Source organism: Uloborus diversus, chromosome 10 (assembly GCF_026930045.1).
Source record: "Uloborus diversus isolate 005 chromosome 10, Udiv.v.3.1, whole genome shotgun sequence".
NCBI lineage: Eukaryota > Metazoa > Arthropoda > Arachnida > Araneae > Uloboridae > Uloborus > Uloborus diversus.
The window spans coordinates 100,660,408-100,683,964 of NC_072740.1; the positions used below are offsets into that span (position 1 = coordinate 100,660,408).

The window sequence follows — 23,557 nt, forward strand, 5'->3', positions numbered from 1 at the left end:
TGAGTGCTTGGGGATGACAAACTTCATGAGGCAGTGAGAAGCAAAGGGATGTAAGTGGCAAAATTAAAAATTTGGAGATATAGAGTACAAATAGTTGGGGTACATGTCTTCCGTCTTGGGGCAAGAGATAGTACTGGCACCCCTGGTAGGTGCTGCTGTATAGCATGATTTAGATAAAAAATTCAATGAAAGTACCTAGGATGTTATCTTTAAACGCGTTTTACCCAAAACTTGAAAATGTCCACTTACATCGCTTTGCTTCTCACTGCCTCATATGGGATGTTTGTTGATATTGCTGGGGATAAGAGGATATTCTACTCTTCTCAAGGAGGAGGGGGGAACTAAATTCGTTTCTATAAACGTTATGAATTGTGCATTTTGTTGACTTTCACTGCACTGCAAAAACAATTCAGAAACGTTCCTGAAAAATAAAGGGCAGCTAATGTGTCCAATTTCTGCCAGGAACCTATCTTGCAAAAAACAGGAACGTTTTCCGCTAAAAGCCAGTAACCTTCCTAAAATCTTTCTGAAGAATTCAGAAATCACCTCGGTTAAAGCCAGTCATGTCTCTGGGACCTTCAGAGATAACTTATGCTGGTTTCAAATAATAGCTTGGGACTTTCCTTATTTACCAATAAAGCACCAATAGCATTATTGCAACCATGGCCCAAGCCAAAACAGAATTGTAATTTAGTACTAAGCATCTCACTTGCCTGCAATTCTTGTAAAGCTACGGAATCCAGAGATTTACATTTCACTCCCATTGGAAGCTCAGTCAATCTGGACGGACCGTAATCGAACTGAATCAGATTCACTTAATAAATACGCTCAGTTAATCTTTTAACGGATAACTGAAGATATATTTCACAAAAGTAAGAAGTCTGCATTAGTGCAACTTGTAGCAATTCAGGAAACTTTGTGACAAAAATACTTGATTTTCACAGGAAATTGATAAAAACCGGCAAAATCCCTAAATGGTTCATGGAAATAATCAGTGACCTTTCGGAGTTTTTTTAGTGTACATTAAATAACTTACCAGGAAACCATACGAAAGTATAATAATGAAAATATTGAATTAGTAGCAACTGAAAGAGCTTAGTAAAAACTGGTTCTGGACGCATACATTATTTGCCCTCGTGTCCCCGTTATTGAAATATGAGGTCTTAATATTTGCCCGAATTTTGAGAAATTTTGCCAAATGTTACGAGTTTTGGTGAGAAATGGAACTCGCTTTGCAGATGCTTGCCACATGCAGAGTGTGAAATCTTGTGGTATCTTCCATTTCTCGCCAAGTCTTTAAATTTGACTACTTCTCTTAAATATTGGATGACTTTAAGACTTTATATGTATCGATAACGGGTACGCAATGGCAACTAATTTTTGTGACAAAGAATGTCTCAATATGCTCTTTCGATTGCTACTCCAATTTCATTTTTTTTACTCAAAAATTTTTATAGTGTTTGCGTTGTTGTTCCCTGAGTAATATCAACACTATCTTTTTGAATGTGTAAAAGATCTTTAAGTCCCGAGTCTAACTATTGCATACGCACACACACAATACATGTATATATACACATTGACAAAGACGCAGAGATGTATATATTACCGTTAAAGTATATGATGCAGTTATTTTATAGAACACCTATAGTTATTCCATGAAATAAGTGATCGTGTCCGTTAAAGTGCGTAATATGTTATTAGTTTGACACTTTAACTAGTTATTCTATGAAATAACTACGTATTCTTTAAATTAACTAATGAGAGACAGTTAAAGTGTAAAATAAACAATTTATCCAAAATGAAACAATTATATATAGGTATTCTATAAATAAACTAATGATAGACAATTAAAATGAAAAAGAAGCAATTTATCTAATTTATGCAGCGTAATAAATGGTATTTATGTTAACGTACCATAAAATCATTTGTTACAACAAGGATTACTAAAATGACACTTGGAATTACAAAAAGCACTATTTCTAAAACAAAAATGTTCAATTCATCACCGAAATAGCTTGATTATTTGGGAGAACAAATTTTCTATTCGATACGAAATAACGACAGTTCAACATTTTAAACTGGTTAGAACTTTAATTAGTAACTGGAACATATGTACATTGAAAAATGTTTAAAAAGGATGGCGCATTTCAAAAGGTTGAGCAAAAGCGGCTCATTACAAAACTCAACATCGACGGCTGACGAACATCCGAAAAAAGGCCACGAGCCAATGCAGCAACGCCCTTTTGTAGGTATCTCAGTGTTGCCAACAATCAATGCCAAAACTATCGAGTGCTCGTGACAAAAAACATTTTTTGTTGACACACTGGGTTATACGTGAACATTTTGGAGGTAACACAGGGGTGGAAGGTAAATGTATTTGTCGTGCAAGATATATAATATAGATTATTTTGCACTTTAACGGGCTACAGATCGTTATTCTATGAAATAACTAGTTAAACCATGAAATACAAGAGAGTTTTACACTTTAACGGACACGATCAGTTATTCCATGAAATAACTAGGTATTCTATAAAATAACGGATTTCATACTTTAACGGTACCATATATATATATACAGGGGCTTCCGTTTTAACCAGCAAGACCTTTATATTCGCAACCATTAGTCTTAAATGTATACTTCCAATTGCAAAAATGTTCAAAATCAGATGCAGAGTTAAGTTATTGAAAGTTTGAAGCAAAAATAAAAATGAGTCAAAAAATACGAAATTTAACATTTTATATGGCCCCTAGGTCCCCTAACTAACATTTAGAGAAATATTTTCCATTGAAAACTATTACTTACACAAAAAACTTGACCTTTGTGCGACCAAACCCAAGGAGATATTCCTGTTTAGAGTTTTAAGGGATTATACAGAACATGAGATTGAAACTTATCGCTCTTTCAGAAGAATGACAGTCGTCAAAGTAAGAAAAACAAGGTATTTATAGTTTTCATTGCTATTCAAAACTAAATGCAAATGTTATGCCGTGATAAGCAAAAACACACTACAAAACCTCGAATAATTTGAAAAATCACACTGTACGCACACATGTAATTTTAAACACTTGATAACCACTATATTCCCCCCCCCCCACGGGTGTTATTGACGACGAGTGAAAAGTGGTGTAAATCACAAAACGCTGCATTTCATATATCGGTGAATATTGGTCGTACTAATTTCAAATTTTTGCGTTGGAAATAGTTTTCAATGGAGATTATTTCCTTAAACATAAGTTAGAGGACATGGGACCCGTATAAAAAGTTAAATTTTGTATTTTTTGACTCATTTTTATTTTTACTGGTGATTGTTTCGAATCGAAGAGGTTTCGGAATTCTTCAGAAAGATTTCAGGATAATTTTAGGAAGGTTTCTGACTTTAAGTGGAAAAGATATGTTACTGGCTACTTTTTGAAAGATATGTTACTGGCAAAAATTAGGCCTATTCGCTGCCCATTAATTTTAAGGGCGTTTCTTAATTGTTTTATAGTGTTGAATAAAATCAGAAAATCACGGAAGTCACGTAAACAAAGAATAAAACATTCACCAATCTCGGGCATAATTAAAGCCAAGACATTGGGACCAAAACTCCATCCAAAACAAAACTGTGCATCCAAAACAAAGTGATTTTTTTTTTTTTTTTTGCATTTGTTTTTGGTAAACATTCCCGAACAGACAGGAATGTTTGTGTACCGTTAATTGTCGAGTTTTTAATACATATCACGATGCATGTCGCAAATTGTATTTATTGGTCGCACACAGTCATTGTGAGTTGACACTTTCTAATGCCATATATTGTCTACACACAAGTGGGAAAGCTCTAATACATTTTGTATCAGCAAAAGACAGCTTAAGCAAGAACATTGTACACAACTTAGTAATTAGATAATTTTCAGTTTTCAAATAATTGAAACAATAGTTCGAAGTCAATGTTATCTACCTCATTGATAAAATTTAATTTTTATATGTTTGTAATTTAGTTAGTGTATTTTGTAAAGAAGTTTTTGATTATAAACTATAGAGAAAGCTGAGATGAATAAAATGTAGTTTAGAATCTAAAAGTGTATAGTAGTTTACGCTTAGTTTCTGCATTCCGATATTTTACAATTAGTTTCGATATTTACTGTCACTTTCAAGTTATTTTTCTTTTTTTTTTCCCGCCGAAGTCATACTTGTAAATTTACTAAGAGTAAGTATAGTGCTTTTGCCATAGAAAATTTAGTTAGTACTTACTGAATTCAATAAGTACTAGCTTCAGCCTGCACTGTGAAAAAAATCCGAAACGTTGCTGAGTAAAAATTCTCGATACTTGCTTGCAATTCTGGCTAAGCTTTTGCTATGTTTGGTTTCTGCTTATGGAAGTTCCTTAATAAACCAGAAAAGTGGCAAGCTTTTTTTTAATACCAACCTAATGTTACACTAAAGTAATAGAAACACGACTAGGTTTAAACGGGAAAATCTTTGAATTTTTCAGGAGGCTTCCAAGATAATTTCAGGAATGTTACTGAACTTTATCAGAAAACGTTCCTGGTTTTGGCAAGACATGGTAGAAATTGGCCACATCAGCTGCCCATTATTTTCAAGGAACATTTATAAATCGTTTTTACATTGAAACACGTCTATTATCAATCTCATATGTGTTAAAATCAGCAATACTATTTTAAGCTGTATTAAAAATATTAATTTGATTCTATCAAAATATTGATTAAAAGATTATTTCAATCCAACTTCTTCGCCACAGCAACGCGTGGCTGGGTCAACTAGTATATAGATATATATCATAGTGTGATGTACTTAAAATAGTTTTTTTAATGCATTGTTGTCTTTTTAACGCGGTTGAAACCACGGCATAGCTAAAAATAACTAAAGGAAAGTATAAATTGTTTCTTAATATTATTACACTGACCCAGGCAACGCTGGGTACGTTTGCCCAGCAAAAAAAAAAAAAAAAAAAAAATCAAGTATTTCGAGGCTTTAAAAATTAACTTTGACTGGTAATTTTGTTCAGTTTAGTGTTTGAAATATCTTGATGCATAACATAAGCAAACTGTTTCGGCTCCTTTATTTAACAATTTAAACACATTCTCATTTCAGTTGGCTGGAAAGCGTGATCCACAGTTGGAAGCTGAACTTCTACAATGGATCGAGCAAATCATGGGTCAAAAGCTTCCCCCTGGACCTTTCGATGAAGTTTTGAGGGACGGAACAATTCTTTGCAAGTAAGGCTTAAGAGCGCACAGATTTAGTCATTATTCATTTTTACTCACATTCTGTGCTGGCCACCTTGTCTAGTGGTTAGAGAAGTCTGACTGCAATGGGAGGTCCTGGCTCGGGCATGGATCTACTTTCTCTCTCCTGTCCTTGTCCGTTCTTTATGTGAATGTGTTGTTGTGCTATGAATGGTTACCTACCCTATAAACGGGTCCTTATGACATGTTTGTACTGTAGAAGTCGAACTTCACGCCCAAATTACGGTACAGTGGAAAAGTAAGGCAGTGCACCCCAAACTGCTAGTCTATCTGGCACAAGACGACAACAACGCGTATTCTGTGTTTAATTTTACCCCCCCCCCCCTTTATTTTTTGGATATCGTGTTTTTTATCCTTCGATCCTTTTCTTGCAAATACAGTCGGTTTCATATCCAATTAGGTTAATTTTTGAACACCCTCAAGCAATCTCATCGCTATAACAAATGTGATTTTCTGTCGGCTTTGTTCATAACTCATCTGTAAAATCATCAAACTATAATAATGATAAAAAATTATAATAATAAGTTTTCTACAAACGTTTGATATGGACACACCAAGAGAAATCTCGACTGATTTTTTTCCATATTCTTAACAGTGGTGGATTTAGGCTTTAGATTTACCATGACGTAACATTCGCAATTGCGAGGCCCCCCCCCCCCCCCACACTACCAAAGGGGCCTGGAAGGGGATTCAAACACGCATATGATAAACGTTTTGTATAATTCTATGATAGACGAAGGAGTCTTCAAAAATGCATTGCGACAGGCCCCCTAATTAGTAAATCCGCTACTGATTCTTAATAGGCACTGCATTCACTCTGGATAAACATTATAATACATCCACGTAGACACATACTATTATATGGGTTATAAAATAGTATTTACATGCACACGCTCTTGGCTGCACTCATTTTTAATTAATACTACAGATCTACAGATATAGCTAAGATTTTCTTCGAAGCGTCAATTTCAAGGGGAGTGAAATTCATTTTGGAGGAGAGAGAAATACAAAAGCAAAGATGACCGTAAGAGTCATTAATTTCGAAAAAAAAAAAAAAAAAAAAAAAACATTTTTATAAAGGGTAAAATAGAAGATGGCAGGGAAAGATGAGATCTGAACTATTTCGATTTTTAACATTTTAAAATGGTTGACGTTTTGTGTATAAAAAAATACGAAACAATGTAATTTTTAATGTTTTAAAACTTTCAATTTTTTTTTAATTTTTATTATTATTGTTATTGCTATTACTATTATGAATTAGTTTTTTCCCTCGATGCTAAAAAGTTCATAAAAACTTTTTTTTGTTGAGATAATTTTTGCAAATAATACATGTTGTTTAATGTATTTCAATGATCACAAAAATTGAATGAAATCATAATACACTGTAAAAACAATTCAGAAGTGTTCCTGGAAAATACTGGGCCGTTTTTGCCAGTTTAACTTGCAAAAAACAGAAACTTTTCCGCTGAAAGTCCCTAACCTTTCTGAAATTAGTCTGGAATTTTTCTGAAAAATTCCGAAATTTTTCCGGTTAAAGCCAGTCATGTCTTTGCGGAACCTTCAGAGAAAACTTAGATAGGTTTATAAGAATATCTTGCCATCTGCATCATTTACCAAGAAAGCTCCAAAAGCATTATTGCAACCATGAACACAGCAGAATTGCAAGTAAATACAACTCAAATTCAAAATAATAGAATACTTTTCACGTTTTGGAAAAGCGTTTATTCTAACCAAATTTAAGGGCATATTAGGCTTTTAAGCGAACGTGCCACCTTTCTTAGACCTTAAAGTGTACATTTCATTTCAAAAGTTTTTAGTAATGAGAGTTTACATTGAGTCAAAAAATAGAATATTCAATAAAAGGGGAAAAACATTTTCAAAAGAAACAATACCAACATTTGAATGCGTCATTTTTTGCTGGTTTCAATTTTTTAATCCTTTCACACACGGATTCTACCACCTATATATACAGTCGACTCTCGCTACAACGCGATCCGACCTACGCGAAATGGCTATAACGCGATTTTTTCACCAGCAAAGAATTTTTAGACCTAACGCGAATTCCTTACCCGCAACACGAAAATTTTCGGAAGGGAATCGTGGTGTGTAAGTATCGACTTTGTTATTGGTTACTAATTTTTGTTTTCGTGAATGAACCTTCATCCTTTTGGCATCACTGAGAGCGGAAGTTCCCATACCGTACTAGTCTGAGCATCGTTTATACAAATAACTACTTCTCATTTTCCATTATTTTTTTTCATTCAAAATGCAAAAGTTAATGAATTATAATGACACCTAAGAGCGCTATTTCATCTAAAGTTTGTGGAGATAGAAAGAAAAAAAAAGAAAGTTTCATACAAAAAAAAAAAGGATAAAGATTATGTGCTTGAACAGCTATAAACTGCGCCGAAGATAGCACGACAATTAGGTATGAGTGAATCTTCCATATGTAGAATTAAAAGTGAAAGAAAGGAAATCCGTAAAAGTTCACCGAGTCGTATCTAAGCAAAATGCAAAAATTATGAAAATGGAAGCTGCTCTTGTATTGTGAATTTAAGAAATCAGGAGGCGGTGTGTTGCCATAGATGGGAACGTCATAAAAGAACTAGTGAAGCAACTACGTTGTGTATTTAACAATATTTAAGAGTAACGGTTTGATTACACAGCATAAATTATCATCATCTTCACTTTTTTAAGTTATACATATCATTATTGAATCTACTATACATTACAACTATAGTGCATTTGTTTTTCTTACTACATACTGTACGTACCGTACTAGTTAATTTTATGTCTTTCTTTCCCATTGATCATTGATTTTGTTCATCGTAGCAGGTATTTTCTGTGGAATAAAACTTTTTTTTTTTTAATACAAATAAAAATTCAGTTTTTAAGTAAGAAACAGTAATGTATAGTTAAGAAATGGTTTTTAACAGTTTGAGGTGGTGTTTACAAGTGTCTAAAAGAATTGGGTATATTTATAAAAGTTTTTACACATACCCTTTTCCACAACGCGAAATTTCAACTTACGCGAGGGGTTTTGGAACGCAACCCTCGCGTAAGTCGGGACTCGACTGTATTCATCGCTTTTCTCTGACACTATTTCCATACTCTCTTCAATGCGGCAACGAGTTCAATTTTATTGGTGGGCATTTGGTCTTGAACGCTTTCTTTAGATTTGAAGGTAAAACAAATTCTTGATCATTTTGAGTTCGGTAGAGTTGCTTGACCAGTTTAATACCGAAATTTGTCTTTCTGTTTAAATCTATGATTTGATTTAGAGATGTCACACGGACTAGAATCTTGCTGAAAGATAAAATGTGTCACTGAATGTGTCACTGCTGTGCCTCAGATGAAGTATCATGCAGTATTATTGATAAACAGTGGAAGTTACACATTTTTTATTTTAAGCTCCATACAATCATCCAATTCCAGCAGCCTTCATGCACCCACAAACCATAAAAAATGTCTCAAAATTGAGAGAACATCTTAAAACAAGATTTCTCACACGTTTCATTTTTTAAACGCTAAACCCGAACACTTTTTTTGTTCTCAGATATTTCAAAAGATTTATCACTGAATATAAAACTTTTCTAACCTTAATGCCCTTGTATGAGTTTCTCTTTGCTCTAGGAGAGTCGTGCACGTTTCTGCTTTATTTTTATCTTAGGTCTTGCTTCGTAGATCCGCAATTGAAACTGCAATTTTCTAAGTGTAGTTGACTTGGACACGATAACTACAGATTCTTTCCAACACTTATGGATGTAAGAGGCATTTTTAAAACGACTATTTTTGACGGTTCACTTTAATTTGGGTTCATCTCTGTCAGTTTGTACAATTTTTCTACCTCGTTAACTTCGGTTACTTTTCAGTTGGCCAGTTCTTCTACATTCCTTTAAAATCTTACCGTAGATTGTAAAACGTTCATTTAAATTGAGTTGTATTGCTTTTTTACTAACTTTAAGCAATGATACACTACATAACTTCTTTTTCCCTATTTATCACATTGACGGCCCCTTTTGAGCAATAAGAGGTTTTTAAAAGAGCGTAAAATTATCCGGACACCAAATTTCATACTTGTGACAAACTATCGGCCAACAGGTATGCAAATGGTTTTGCTACTTTTCAAAATTCCCATTGAATGAATATGTTATTCTAATTTTTTGACCCATATAAAAAATCAATATAATTTTCCATTGCGTTAATGATCCATAAGTTGTTAAAATAATATCTGAAAAGTTGTTGAAATTAATTTACCCATTCATGAGTAACGTCTTTTCTTCTTTTCAATTTACATGCGTTCATTTTTTCCGACACAGGAACAAGTTTTGTTCAAATAAGTCAGATATTCTATTATTGTGAATTTGGGTTGTACAAGCATCTCAATCCTGAAACAGAATAGCAAGTAAGTACAAGCATTTCGATCGCTTGCAACGGCACAAAATCCAGACACATATTCACTGTTACCGAGAGTGCAATCAAGCTGGACGGCTCGTACGTATTTACTAAGTGGATCATCTTCAGAGCTTTCACGAAAGTTGATACACTTAGTAAATACGTTCTGTCAGTATTTAAACTGGTAGCTAAAAGTATTCTTTACAACACTGAAAAGTCTGCCTCAGTGGAAGTTTTAGCAATTCAGGAAGCTTTTTGGCAAAGATACTTGATTTTCACAGGAAATTGATGAAAACCTGTGAAACTCGGAAACGTTCCACGGAAATAATCAGTGGCGTTTCGATTATTTTTTTTTTTTACGTTGTACAATCAACAGTTAGAACAATTAATGCAGGGGTGACCAATGACCATCTCTTCCAAAAGCAATAGCACACCCCCTCCAATCTATAAAGTTCACTCAAAATGAGAGCTCCTCCCCTCCACCCCAAAAAAAGAAGTACCTCCTAAAACCACCCTCCAAAACATTCAGTGGCGCAGTCCACGCCATCAACCCCTCCCTCCCCCTCGTGGACACCCCTCAATAATGTGCTATAAAGTAAAACTACAGTTATTATGGAACTGACAGGGGTCTAGACATCTTATTACCTATACACTCCAGAAGTAGTGCATAAAAAGAGCTTATTAACTGTAAAAAACAATGTTTGAGGTTTTTTAAATGGATTACAGCAGTTCACAGAAATATTTTTTTGAGCAGTTGCCAGTTTTGGTCATTGAACTTATTATTTTTATTAGTTTGATCTTACCGGTTATTTTAAAATTCTAATAATAAACTCTCTAAGGTAACTCTCTTTATTACTGCCTATCTAAAACTTTCAAAAATGGACTAGGGTAAAAGCAGCAATAACAGACAAGGGTCCAGAAACAGTTATAAGTTTGAATTTAAATAATAAGAATTTTAGGGGAGTAAAACTGATGTTGCTGTGGCCCGGTGAATACGGTGTAACTATTTAGTGTTATCAGAGTGAATTTTATGAGCCAGTTGGTATTTACGAGGCAGTGGTGGAAGGTTATGAACAGATACCACGATGTCAGCTGGTGTTTCATGTTTATTTAAGTTATAGTGCCTGAAAGAGTAGTGTGCCGATCAACGGAGAAAAAGTGAGGTCAGATCTGAGGAAAATCCAGATGGCGCTGCGCCCCGGGAGCATGTTATGTTTCTCAATCAGACTCGTTTTAAATCAGCGATTACATGCTAATTTCGCTGCTTAAAAGCCCCGTTTTTCGGATCGAACTTATTTCATTTTAAAAGATAGATTCTGGAACAAGTTTTACGTCTGGCAGGGGTGTTTACTTATTTTTCGAAGCTACACAAACATTACATGACTCTTCTTTGATGAATATAGTACATTATAAGCTTTTAAAGCAACTTTTTAAAAAGTAATTTATTGAAATTTTAGCACTAGTATAGTGCCTAGAAAGAGTAGTGTGCCGACCGCCGCTGTTTTCCCCGCGATTCTTGAGGACGAAATTGAGGAATTCCGCTAGAGGGCAGTGCGGTTAGGGAGCACGTTACTTTTGACGGAGTTCACATTAGTTGATGCGAGATTTATAGTTATTATTCGGTAATGCGTTAATGTTGTTTTTCCGCATTTAGTAAAGTAATTATGAGAGAGTTTTAAAATATTTTAATGGACACATCAAAGTCGAAATATTAAGAGAAAAAAGCTACATCTTGTTTTATACCAGCGTGCAAAAGTGGTTACGGATCAGGCAAAGAAAACGTTTCGCTTTCCACAGTTACCGAAGATGAGGAGAAACTTAAGCAGTGGCGTACCTAGCATGAGTGACATCCGGGGTGCCAGTTTGTGGTGTCACGCCCCTTCCCTCACCCTCCACAAAAAAAAAAAAAAAAAAAAAATTAGTATTCTTTGTAAGCATGAAATTCATAAAATTTTCAGTCCAATTACTGACAATATAAACCTAATTCTGAGTATAGTATTCACACCATGATGTGCGGTGAAAGAGGGGGGTCCCGGGGGTAAACCTCCGGAAAAATTTGAAATTTGTAGTCTTAAAAATGCATTTTAGCTTCATATTTTTCAGAAATTTGCAATTCCACTTTGGGTGTCACCCCCCAGACGGGTGACAACTGAGCCGAACCGCCCCCCCCCTAGTGACGCCACTGACTTAAGGAATGGAACACTATGATTTTCTCTAAAAATTTCAATGGTGACGTCTGCGCCATAGCCCCCTCCCCCCTCTTCGGCACCCATGTGCAGCTAAGGGTAAATTGCTCGAATCGCTGGTTTATCGAGTTGACAGATAGCTTTTATTGCAGATCTTAAAATGCAGATTTAGTTCTGGGTATCCTCCCTCCCCCCCACACAGAAGAATGACAGAGCACTCCTCCCTTCCCGAAATTTTACGAAGCCCCACCGCACCCAAAAAAGTTCCTCAATGACACTTTAATATTTTTTAAACACCTCTAAAAGTTTTGATGGTTTAATCTGCACCCTGACTACGCCCACTCCCCCCCCCCCCTTTGTCATCCCTTCCTTGGCTTTACTTGAAGTATTGAAATTATTTCCTGGAAAATGTACTTTGATATCCGATAGTCTTTGAAAAATGCAGATGGTTTAGTTATGGATGCCCCCCTCCACCCAAAGAGCAAACGCGCAACCCATCCACATCCCCAAATTTTACGAAGCACTCCACCCCCCAAATGAGACTTTTATCTTTTTATAGCACCCTTTGTAAAAATTTGAATGGAATAAACAAGCCTTATCCCCTCCCCCCCCCGTCCCGCTTTAGTAAAATAATTAGAATTAAATTGCTGAAATATTTACTTATCGAGATGGCAGACTGATTTTCTACATAACAGAAACAAATACGCTGATAGTTAATCTATGGACGTTTCCTAAGAGTGATGGCGCAAAGTACCCCCCCCCCCCCTCTTCCATTTTACTCGGCATCCGCCCAGTAGTTCCCAGTAGTTTCCCCGATTATGAGACTACAACGATTTTAAACAACTTCTATAAAAATTTCAATAGTGTAGTCTCCTCCATGAACCATCACCCCCCCCCCGCCTCCGCCCGGGGTCGGTACCCTTGTTTTAGCTATGATTATATTAGGAAAAAATACTGAAACATTTTAATAAAAAAATGACTATAGGCTGTTCTATGTAAAAACTTTAATTAGGAAAGCTCATCCTAAGGGCGATAGCATTTTAGAGCCCTCACTATCTATCTATTCTTCTCACTATTTTAGAGCCCCCCTCCTACCCCCGAAAATGTTCCCCCTTAAATTGAGACTGTAATTATTTTTAAATACCTTCTTTTGAAATTTTTTGCTAGTGTAGTCTCCATCATGAGCCCTCCCCCCCCCCCACTTCCTCTTCCCCCGACGGCACCCCTGCTTCAGCTAATATTATTTGAATAAATTACCGGAATATTTATTTACCGAGTAAAATGCAGTAACTAACAAGAGGTACCCACCCCAATAGTCGTGCTCCTCCTCCCCCTGAAGTTTTACTAAGCACCCCCCAAAACGCGACCCTCATAATGAGACAAAATCCTTTAAAAAACAACTTCTCTAAACTATTCTTTTGTTTTTAAATCGTAAAATAAATTCTAAATTTACTGACTTCTCTATTTTCTATCAAATTTGCAAATTCGGACTGCATATTTTAGCAAATGGTATTTTAATTAGCTGAAGTAATTCAGAAGCAGGTTTAATAATTAAATAAGAGACACGCAGTCCTTCAAAAATTTCTTTTGACAAATTTTACCATCCAGTTTCCTTTTTTCTTTCCAGGAACGATAAAAGGTCACGCCAGTTGCTAATGAAATATCTGACGAAATAAAGTAAAATACGAAACCATTATTACTAACAAAACTAGTGCTATAGTGATTTAAATTTAATAAGGCTTTAGTTCTAAAAACAAAGAACTTTTGCATATTTTGAACAGAAAAAGGGTATGTTGTCCATTGCTCATCCTTTCTTCAACCTATCTGTTATTGGTTATCATCAGATTTTTTCGGTGTCTGTTACTGGGGTTCGGAATTTTTTTTCGATATTGAGCAAATAAAAATAGAATTAATTATTTCAGACGATCCAGAAGCAGCCAAGCGTTAGATGAGATGTAGTTGCATGACAGAAAAATACTTTTAAAAGCCTAAATACATTAAAAGGCTCAGAAAACTAAGTTAACCTTACGGCGATGTCTTAAGCATGTATGTTAGTGCCGTTACTCTACAGTTATTTTTAATAAAAATAGAAACTACCAAATACACAGAAAATAATACAGTACAATACAACTATACTACACTAATACAGGATATGGACATTTTTAAGTTTTATTCGATAACGTTTAATACAACACATACCGTGGGACAGTTATTTCTGACCTAAAATGAAGTAAGATAATAGATTAACTGCTTGGGCTTTACACAATGCTGTTGTCTTCTCTGCGAATGGGACAACAATGGTAAGAAGAATGAAAAGAAAGATTACCCCTATTATTCTACTCACCCTTCATATTAAAAACTTTGTGATGACTATTGGTAACACTGGTGCTGGATTTCAATACTTAAACCAGAATTTCCACGTATTACTGATGTAAGCTAAAAAAAAAAAAGCACTTCGGATCGCCTCCATTATCCAAGTGAAGAAATGCTTGTCGATTATTGTTGGACACTTAAGAGGGATGCTCCTGATGCCAAATACTGAAAGAAATGAACAATAGCTAAGTTTTTGATGAATATTTTAGTATCGATCATGCATGTGAATCTACGCATTTATTGCAAACTTCAATTGAATGTAACAAAAATTTGTAGCTGATGGAGAAAAACTCTTTACATATCTGAATTCAGCGCAGCATTTTACACTACGATGACGTACTTATCACCGTGTAACCAAAACCAAGTTTTTTTTTTTTTTTTTTTTTTGTAGATTAGTATAGCTTGATGCTGTTTTATGGACTTCTGTAATTTGTAACTTGATTGTACTAGCTTTTGCTTACATCAAGTCTATAATTCATTTAATTGTTTACTTTAAAAATGTTGTAAATTAAAAATATAATTTTAGCAAGTTAATGCTAATTTTGGGCCAGATTTTGTAATATGCAGCATTGATTACAAATTAAAATGAAAATGCTTACTTACAGTGGCTCCCAAAAGTGTTGGTACACCTACGACTTTCAATGAAATAGGCCCCTATCCATTGGTTAGAATTAATATTTCGAAATAGGTATTTAATTATAAGATATATGGTCAATTTTTTACAAAACTACATGATTTTTTTTTAATACTAAAACCTAATTTTTAAAGTATCAAAAATCAAAAAGTGCCGGAAATTTTATCTCACAAAAGTCTTCGTACACTTTATAAAATGTCTATATATTATAGAATAATCTAACTTTTTATTAAGTTATTATTTAGTAGAATATCATGCAGTATCAACAACAACTTTTAAACGTCTGGGAATAAATTTCATTTATTTTTCTTTCTTTTTTTTTGCGTAATTTCTGAGTAAGTGTTTAACCATACTTCGAGTTTTACTGTTTCTGTTTTCGTTTCAAAGCCGTATTTACGTAATCTAGCCTCCAGATATCTCTAAATATGTTACATTAAGTTCAAATCTAGAGATAGAGGGGGAAATTTCAAAACTTTAGGACAATTTTCGATGCACTAGATGCAAACGTTGAAAACCGTGTGATTCTTATCGCTATCTTGATTAAAAAAAAAAGAAGTTGTTTCCGATAACCAAATTTTTGGCTGAGAGTTTAAAATTGGTTTTTAAAATATTTAAATGAACAGCATGATTCATTATTTCATCAAAAAATTGCAAACTTTTAAGTCCTGATGCTGATATGCACCCTCACACAAGAACACCTTCACCGTCCTGATTAACTGTTCCAACTAAGTTCTTAAGATGAAGTTCATAATTTTTTCTTCCATTTACAATTACACAACAATTTAACCAAAAATGTTAAATTCGTTTTTATCTGTAAATAAGACGCAATTCCAAAACGTTTTGAGCTTATTTATCGTTGATTTTGTGACGAAAAGCGTAAGCTTTCTGTTTTTCGCACGACCAAGAAAATTTCTGCGAGAAGAGGTCTCATTTAATCCAGCTAATGAGAGAACTTGGCGAACAATTTTAGGTGAAAATTAAATGCAAAATGTTTCATTTAACTCTGCAGAAACTTTTACAGCACTCAAATGTGTATATTTCATAATTTTTTTAACATTTAATCTCTGATCGCGCTTTGTCAACTTTGCCGGTTGACCTTTTCTTACCTTGTTTTCGATCCGATTCTTTTCTTTAAAGCATTTTATCAAGCTCTTTGAAATGAAAGAAACGGGGATTCAACCGAACCAAGCACTGCGACCAGAGGTCTATTCTACTAGATCAAGCACTTTACTATAGAATGGAATAAACTAACTAATTTAAACACATTTCAAACCAATTTATATCTACTGTGAGGAAAAAATTCAAATTTCAAATGGTGTTTCTTGTTTTTTACGAATACCAGCCATTTAAAAATAATAAGAACAATATTAAGCAATAAATAAACAAAAAATTAAAGCCAAATGACTTTTAAGGGTCAACACAATACTTAAATAATAAAAAAACGACATATGATAATTTTAATCATGAATTTATTCGAAACATTTGAGTGTACGATGACTTTTGTGGGGTGATATTTCTCTTTCGCTTCGTTTTTTTGACTTATTTCAAAAAGAAGTTCCATCAATATTTTGAAAAAACAACTGGGTTATATTTAGAATGACACAGGAATGATGTGAAAAAATATTGGACTTCATATTCGAATTCAGTTTTGCGTTATTTTGGTTTTGCTAAAATATTTCAAAGTGCACGAACACTTTTAGGAGCCACTGTATATGCAGGTACATTTACCAAACTATTTTCCTTTCTAAAACTCTTTTAATTCCTAAATTTTCACTTATGACAGCCATGCATTACACCAATTTGCAATAATTTGAAATTGTCTGCTGTAGCGAAGCGTGTATGATTATCGGTGGTTATATGCTAGAGTAAAAGTTAACTGAATCTTTACTATGCCTCTTCGACGAAAGAAAGCGAAATTTGAGCAAATTTCGGCGTTTGAACGGGGCAGAATCGTCGGCCTTCGTGAAGCTGGATTGTCTTATCGTGCAGTAGCCGCTCGTATGCAGCGTAACAGCTGCACAATCATGAGTGTTTGGAAGCAGTGGACGGACGAGGGTCGGACAACTCGGAAATCCGGGAGTGGACCCCGAAATGTGACGTCAGCTCGCGATGACAGACACCTGATGCGTATGGCGCTGACGAACCGCACAGCTTCTTCTAGGCAGCACAGTGGTCAACAGCTACAGGTGTTTCATTGTGTGCTTCATCAATTCGGAGACGTCTGCTGCAGCGCAGGCTGCGCGCAAAGATTCCTTTATACAGGATTCTTCTTACGCAAAACCATCGCCGCCTGCGGCTACAATTGGCCAATGTGCATAGGAGCTGGCGTGCTGATTGGCAGCAGATTATCTTTTCTGACGAATCCCGCTTCAATTTGTGACACCATGATGGCCGAATTCGTGTCAGGCGCTATGCGGGTGAACGGCACATTCCGGAGTGCATTACCGAACGTCACAGTGGACGAACACCCGGAGTTATAGTCTGGGCTGCCATAGCATATCATGGACGATCACAATTGCTACAAATTTTGGGCAATTTGAACAATACCCGATACATAAACGAAGTTTTACAGCCCCAAGCTATTCCTTTCCTGCAAGGATTGCCAGGGGCTGTATTCCAGCAGAATAATGCCCGTCCACATGTCGCCAGGACGGTCAAATCCTACCTTGATTCGCAGTAGGTACAGCTTCTTCATTGGCCGGCATATTCCCCGGATATGTCACCGATTGAACATGTGTGGGATTTCGTTGGGCGGCGTGTCGCTCGTGATCCTCGCCCTGTTGCTCCGACAGACGAACTTTGATTGCGCATACAAACAATATGGAATACTCTTCCGCAGGCAGATATTCAAACTTTGTTTCACTCCATGCCAAGTCGTGTACCAGCTCTTATTACGCCGCGTGGTGGCCACACAAAATACTAATTTCTATCTCTTTTTATTGTTTGTTTGGTTTGAAAATGTAATCATTTATTTGTACTATTGCCACTCAAATGTGTATTAAATTTCATTCAACTATGATGCTTCCTTCATGGTGTTGCAATTTTCACAAACAGGAGTTACAATTATGCGCAGTAAGACGTTGCATTTAGGAAGATTATATTGTTCCCGGCGAAGTAAAGGTTGATCTCTCTAGATTAGAAAATGAAGTGTATCAATTTCTTTCAAAACCTCATAAAAATGGAACAAAAAAGGTTGCATACCATGATATTTTAAAATAAAAAAAATCTGCATAATATTTGTTTAAGACGGTTAATTTTTCAACTCGAACAAGTTCGGGACGGGCGTCTAGTATTTAATATTCTCGTAAGAGTTGATTCTTTCTCAATCCTGGGCTGCCTTTCAACCTCCTGTACTCGTTTCCCTTCGGGAAACTTGCCTTTTTCACATGCCTCTATTATTATTATTATTATTATTTTTTTTTTTTTTTTGACGATTTCTTTCTGATAGGATATTTGTGAGCTATATTATTTAATTATTTCATTTTAAAAGCTTAAATATGGTCATCATGAGGAATATTTCTCCAAATAATTTTTATTTATTTTTTCCTCTTTTTCGTCAATTTCTTTCCTATGGAATGCCCTTTGCTCGTCATTGTTTTTTGAATGTATTGTAACTCTTTGAGTTGAGGATTTTCCAAACTAAATTTACTTAAGTGAATTGTTTAGCAGATGTTTTTCATTTCGATTTTAGTATGAATAAAAAACCTTAATGGATAGGCCCGAAATGCTTGCAAAATTACAACTTTTAGAAAAACACGGATAATTATCGTCTATATGCACTACTTGAATTTAAAAACTAATTTGCCAGGGCCAAATCTCAGTTATAATTCGTTTAAATAAATTTTGAAGTAAAAACATTCTGCGATTCTAAATGGTTTACAATGCCGAAGGCAAATATAATGCTGGTTCTAAACTTTAGTTTACTAAAGTTTAGTTTTCTGGGCTAAACTTCATCCTCCGCAGCCTCAATTTACATGTAAAGGTTTTACCTTTCCTGGCTTGCTATCCCTCACCATTTAGTTCACAAAAAGCCTTCAACCATAATGTCATTGTTATTACGTTCCAGTCAGTGGTAATTTTTACCTATATAAGAATAAAATAGTACGAAACATAAACTGGTAGCGATGACAAACTATTGGTTTAAAAAATTAGTAAAAATATACATATACGTGATAATTTATAGTCTATGTCACTCAATAAAAATGCACCTTTCATATAGTGAAAGAATTTTTCAAATAGTTGCAATGGTTTCGGAGATTACCCGGAACATACAAACATACAAAAATCCGTTCTCTTTCTTTACAATATTATTATAGAATCCACGAATATTATCACTGTGGTAATAATATTCGTAAAAGTGTCATGCACTGCTGCGATTTTCAAACGCCATCCCACATATTTAGAATGTGTTAAAACACACACACACACACACACACACACACACACAATATCGCAGAAACCAGTCAAAAAGTAATAATAGCAAATGAGAAATTTTAAACTTTGTGATAGAAAATTTGTTTTGTTATCTATAGGATCAGTACCTTTTTCTTTCCTCTATTTCAAAGAAATTTCGAGCAGTGAAGAAGAAAGGCTTAGAAAATATTTTCGCACATAATGTCGTTAAAAGAACTCTAAAGTTCTGTAAAATATTGATACAATTCAATAGAGAAAACAATATTTTATCAATTAAGATTAACATAATATACCAACCTCATGACATTTGTTTTTCTCTAATCATATCTCACTGAGTGAAATGTGTTGGCACCAATCGTAAATCGTGTGATCCATTTGTGGTTTTTGAAAGATTGACGAAGTATATCTAGCCCTCTTTCAAAGCAGTCATAAAATTAATGAAAACGTCATTAATAATTTAATGTTTATACTTCCAGCTTAATGAACAAGCTTATGCCTGGATGCATTCAAAAGATTAACACTTCAGGAGGCCAATTTAAGATGATGGAGAACATCAACCGCTTCCAGGAAGCTGCCAAGAAGTGGGGTGTGCCAGAGATCGATGTTTTCCAGACAGTTGACTTATGGGAAAGAAGAAACATATCCCAAGTTGCTCAGTGTTTAATGGCATTGGGAAGAGCTGTAAGTTTATAAAGTTTATATCCAAACATAGCATCATACACACTAGTCGCGTTCATAACGCACTTTTCGACCCGGTAAATCCCCGCTCTGGCTCCACAAAAAACCCGATTGAATAATTCCCCGTTTCCATGTAAAAAGAGGTTCTCCCATTGTATCAGAGAAAGCGGTTTTTACCCAGCATCCTTAGTGGCTAGTAGACGAACTTGTTTCGCGTAATGCATTCAGGGTAAAAACACCGCTTTCACTCCAGAAGCTAGCAGGAGTAGAAATATTCCACATGACCCAGCAAATAACCGGAATGCGGTGAAAAGCAGGTTTTTTCCGGGGTCGAAAGTATCCATGGAAACGGCCCTATTATGTAATACAGGGTTAGCATAAAAGGATATCCCGGTTTAAAAAAAAATACGTTTCATAAAGTATTAGCTTACCCAGCCACGCGTTGCTGTGGGCCAGTAGTTATACTATGATAGATCGAACTAACTTTTTACTCATCACTTTGAACCAGTCAAATTAATACTTTTAATAAGGCTGAAAATAGTTAAGTCGACTTTAAATAATATGTGATTCAGAATGGGCGTGTTTGGCCGAAATAGGTACTTATTAAATTCAGTAAGTACTTATTAAATTGTCTATAGTAAGAGCATTACTTTACTTATGCTTAGTAAATTTAGTAAGTACCTAGTAAATTTTCTATAGTTAAATAATTTCTCACTATACTTATGCTTAATAAATTCAGTAAGTACGTACTTTGGTCAGACGTGCAAATTATCTTGTAAACTATTACATTTAGTTCTATAAATGATACATGAAAATAAAGATAAACTGTGAGAGTTTTTTTCACTCAATTATTCTATTCGTGCGCCTTTCGTACCGCGACACACATCTATTACATACTTTTTGGAGTGTTTCGCTGTCAATTTTTCGTAATGCTGCACATATACGATCTTTCAGTTCTTGCAATTTTGTAGGCAATTGTGGTGTATAAACACTGTCTTTGACGAAACCTCATAAAAAAATCATACGGGGTTAGGTTTGGGGATCTGGCTGGCTAACGCACAAAGTATTTATCATCATCACCTGCACAGCCAATCCAGCGTTGCGGAGCGTCAGTGGCGCAACGAGGGGGGGGGGGTAAAAACATCCCCCCCCCTGTCTTGATTTTAACATTGTTGTCATTCCTAATACAGTAGTTAATACACATGAAAGGACTGTTGTAAACATAAAACCCTTCCGGAAGGAATTTCTGGTAGCACTAGTGCGGAACATGCACGTTTTAGTACTTACTTGTGTTCAAAAAAATTTGGACAGTTAATCTTTATTTTTGTGTATCATTTATGGTGGTAAGTGTAATAGTTTATGAAACATAAACTTTTAAAACCAAGATATTCTTTTATGCTTACTCTGTATATACTCAGTATTAAAATATATACAATACTGGGCAAAAGTATTGCAAGTTATAGAAGTTTAACATTTTTTCCAAGTATGAGTACCCCTCCCTCCCCCCTCCCCAAAAAAAATCCATCTAAACTTATTCTGTTTCGTGTCACGCCAAAATGTCAAATTAGTTTGACATTTTGACAAACTAATGTTTCGAAATTTAGTTTAATTATTGAGTACAAATAATTATTCAATTTCATTGAGAAATAAATGTTCTGTTTATCGGAAATTGGAATCTATTTCTATTCCCCTCAAAAAAAATGAAATAAACAATTTCAAATTACTCTGAGCTGAAAAAATAAGTGGATGCAAATATCCGTAAAACGTGTTTTAAACTGCCTCTCATTTCATTACAGAAGACATGGAATCCAAAAGTTTTTGCAGTCGGACCTCCATATATCGAAGTAGCAAATTGTCGGAAAAAAATTCGATATATAGAAATTCCGATGTATAGAAACGATCTTACTTTATCGTACAAATCTCCTAAAATACTAAAATTAAAGCTAATTTTCGTGTATGAAACCCAATTTCTAATTTGTACGAGCACGGGATTAAATAAAAGTTGATAATTAAAAAAATAACATTTTTGCGCCGTCATACATCTTCATTCTTCGGCAATTAACTTTTGACAATGTAATCAAGAGAAAAGTAAAAAATCAATCTACTTAACTTGAATGATTTTTACTGCAGCTAAAAATACTAGGAATGATAATCAACAGACAAAAGGGATAACTTGATACTGATTTTACAATTATTACTGGTTACAACTAAGATTTGAAATAAACTTGAGGGAATTTAAGACTTCCAGAACGGAACAACGACCTATCTACACATCCTTCAACCCTAGATTCCTTCTGAGTTTTGTAGCGACTTTTGGGTGAACATAATATTCTCCCCTAACCTTCATTTTTCATAAGACAAACAGTCTGAAGTGGAAAAAATATACGAATGTCCCAAAAAAAAATTTCGATGTATAGAGATTTTTTCGATATATAGAAACAATTTTTCTATGTAATGAACATAGAAATTTGCTGGGATTTCGATGTATAGAAAATTTCGATATGTGGAAGTTCGATATATGGAGGTTCGACTACTTCCTTTGTTATTTCATGGTGAAAGCTTCACCAGTTGTTTCCTTAAATTTATTTTCCACATTCGCACTTGAAACAATTACTTGCACTTGATGACAGATCGCTTCCAATTGGAATCACACTGGAAGAACGAATTCATCTTGTATTTATTCAATATTTTTTATTTTTCCAGTGTTACACACACCCAGAGTACACCGGACCATGCCTAGGACCCAAACCATCTGAAGAAAACAAACGACAGTTTACCGAAGAACAACTCCGGGCCAGTGAAGGCATCATCAACCTACAGTACGGCACCAATAAAGGTGCCAACCAAAGCGGTCAAAACTTCGGCAACACGAGGCACATGTAAGCGTCGTGGATCTGAAACGCGTCATGGATCTTAGTACTTCAACACGTCATGGATCTGAAGTGATCTTAGTACTTCAACAGTTTTATAATAGAACATTTTCGCTTTGATTAATAACTAAATATGTGAGGTAATAAATTCCAAACTAAGAATTTTTCGAAAAATTCTTTTTAGGACGCATCGTACTTCATAATATTTGTCGATGACACTAAAGAGGGTGAAAATTATTACAGTTTAATAAACGGGTAATTTTGAAGAAATACAATTTTTTATGCCACTGAAGGCGGTTCTCTTGAGCTGGACATGCTGCAATACTTCAAAAACGAGTTCGTTTATGTGAGCAAATTCTCATGTAATGGCATTTATGCGAATAAAGTTGGTTATTTTGAAATTTATTGTTATTCTTTATGGTTTGTAAATATTTTATTTCTTCGTTTTCCAATCAATAAGTAAATATTGGAAACAGTAAAGAACTCGGTACTTTAACCTCAGGTGTATAACTGGGGGACAGGAGGGGGACGCAGGATGCGCCATTGAAGTCTTCAGGGGTATTTTTCTCTTTTTTTATTTTTTTTTTTGTGAGAGTGATCTCATTCTTGGGGGTCCACATGGTATTTGGAAGGCGTCATTTCTGTTCCGTGTGGGGGGGGGGGGAGTAAAGACAGACGTCTTTTATAGAACATGCTTTAACCTTTTTACAGAACACTACATGCTGCTAAAGTGATAGTCCACCTCATTAGTATTGGCACGT

At 35.0% G+C, this 23,557-nt stretch overlaps 1 protein-coding gene across 2 annotated transcripts in view; it reads left to right on the forward strand.

The window, feature by feature from the left end:
* LOC129231213 (muscle-specific protein 20-like) overlaps positions 1–23,197 on the forward strand; it is a 41,304-nt gene extending 18,107 nt beyond the window's left edge. For both annotated transcript variants that reach the window (XM_054865469.1, XM_054865468.1), the window contains exons 2-4: positions 5,093–5,217; positions 19,725–19,929; positions 22,630–23,197. In XM_054865469.1, the coding sequence (XP_054721444.1) occupies positions 5,093–5,217; positions 19,725–19,929; positions 22,630–22,809 (510 nt within the window). In that variant the 3' untranslated portion in view covers positions 22,810–23,197. The remainder of the gene's footprint in view (positions 1–5,092; positions 5,218–19,724; positions 19,930–22,629) is intronic.
* Positions 23,198–23,557: the final 360 nt, after the last annotated feature.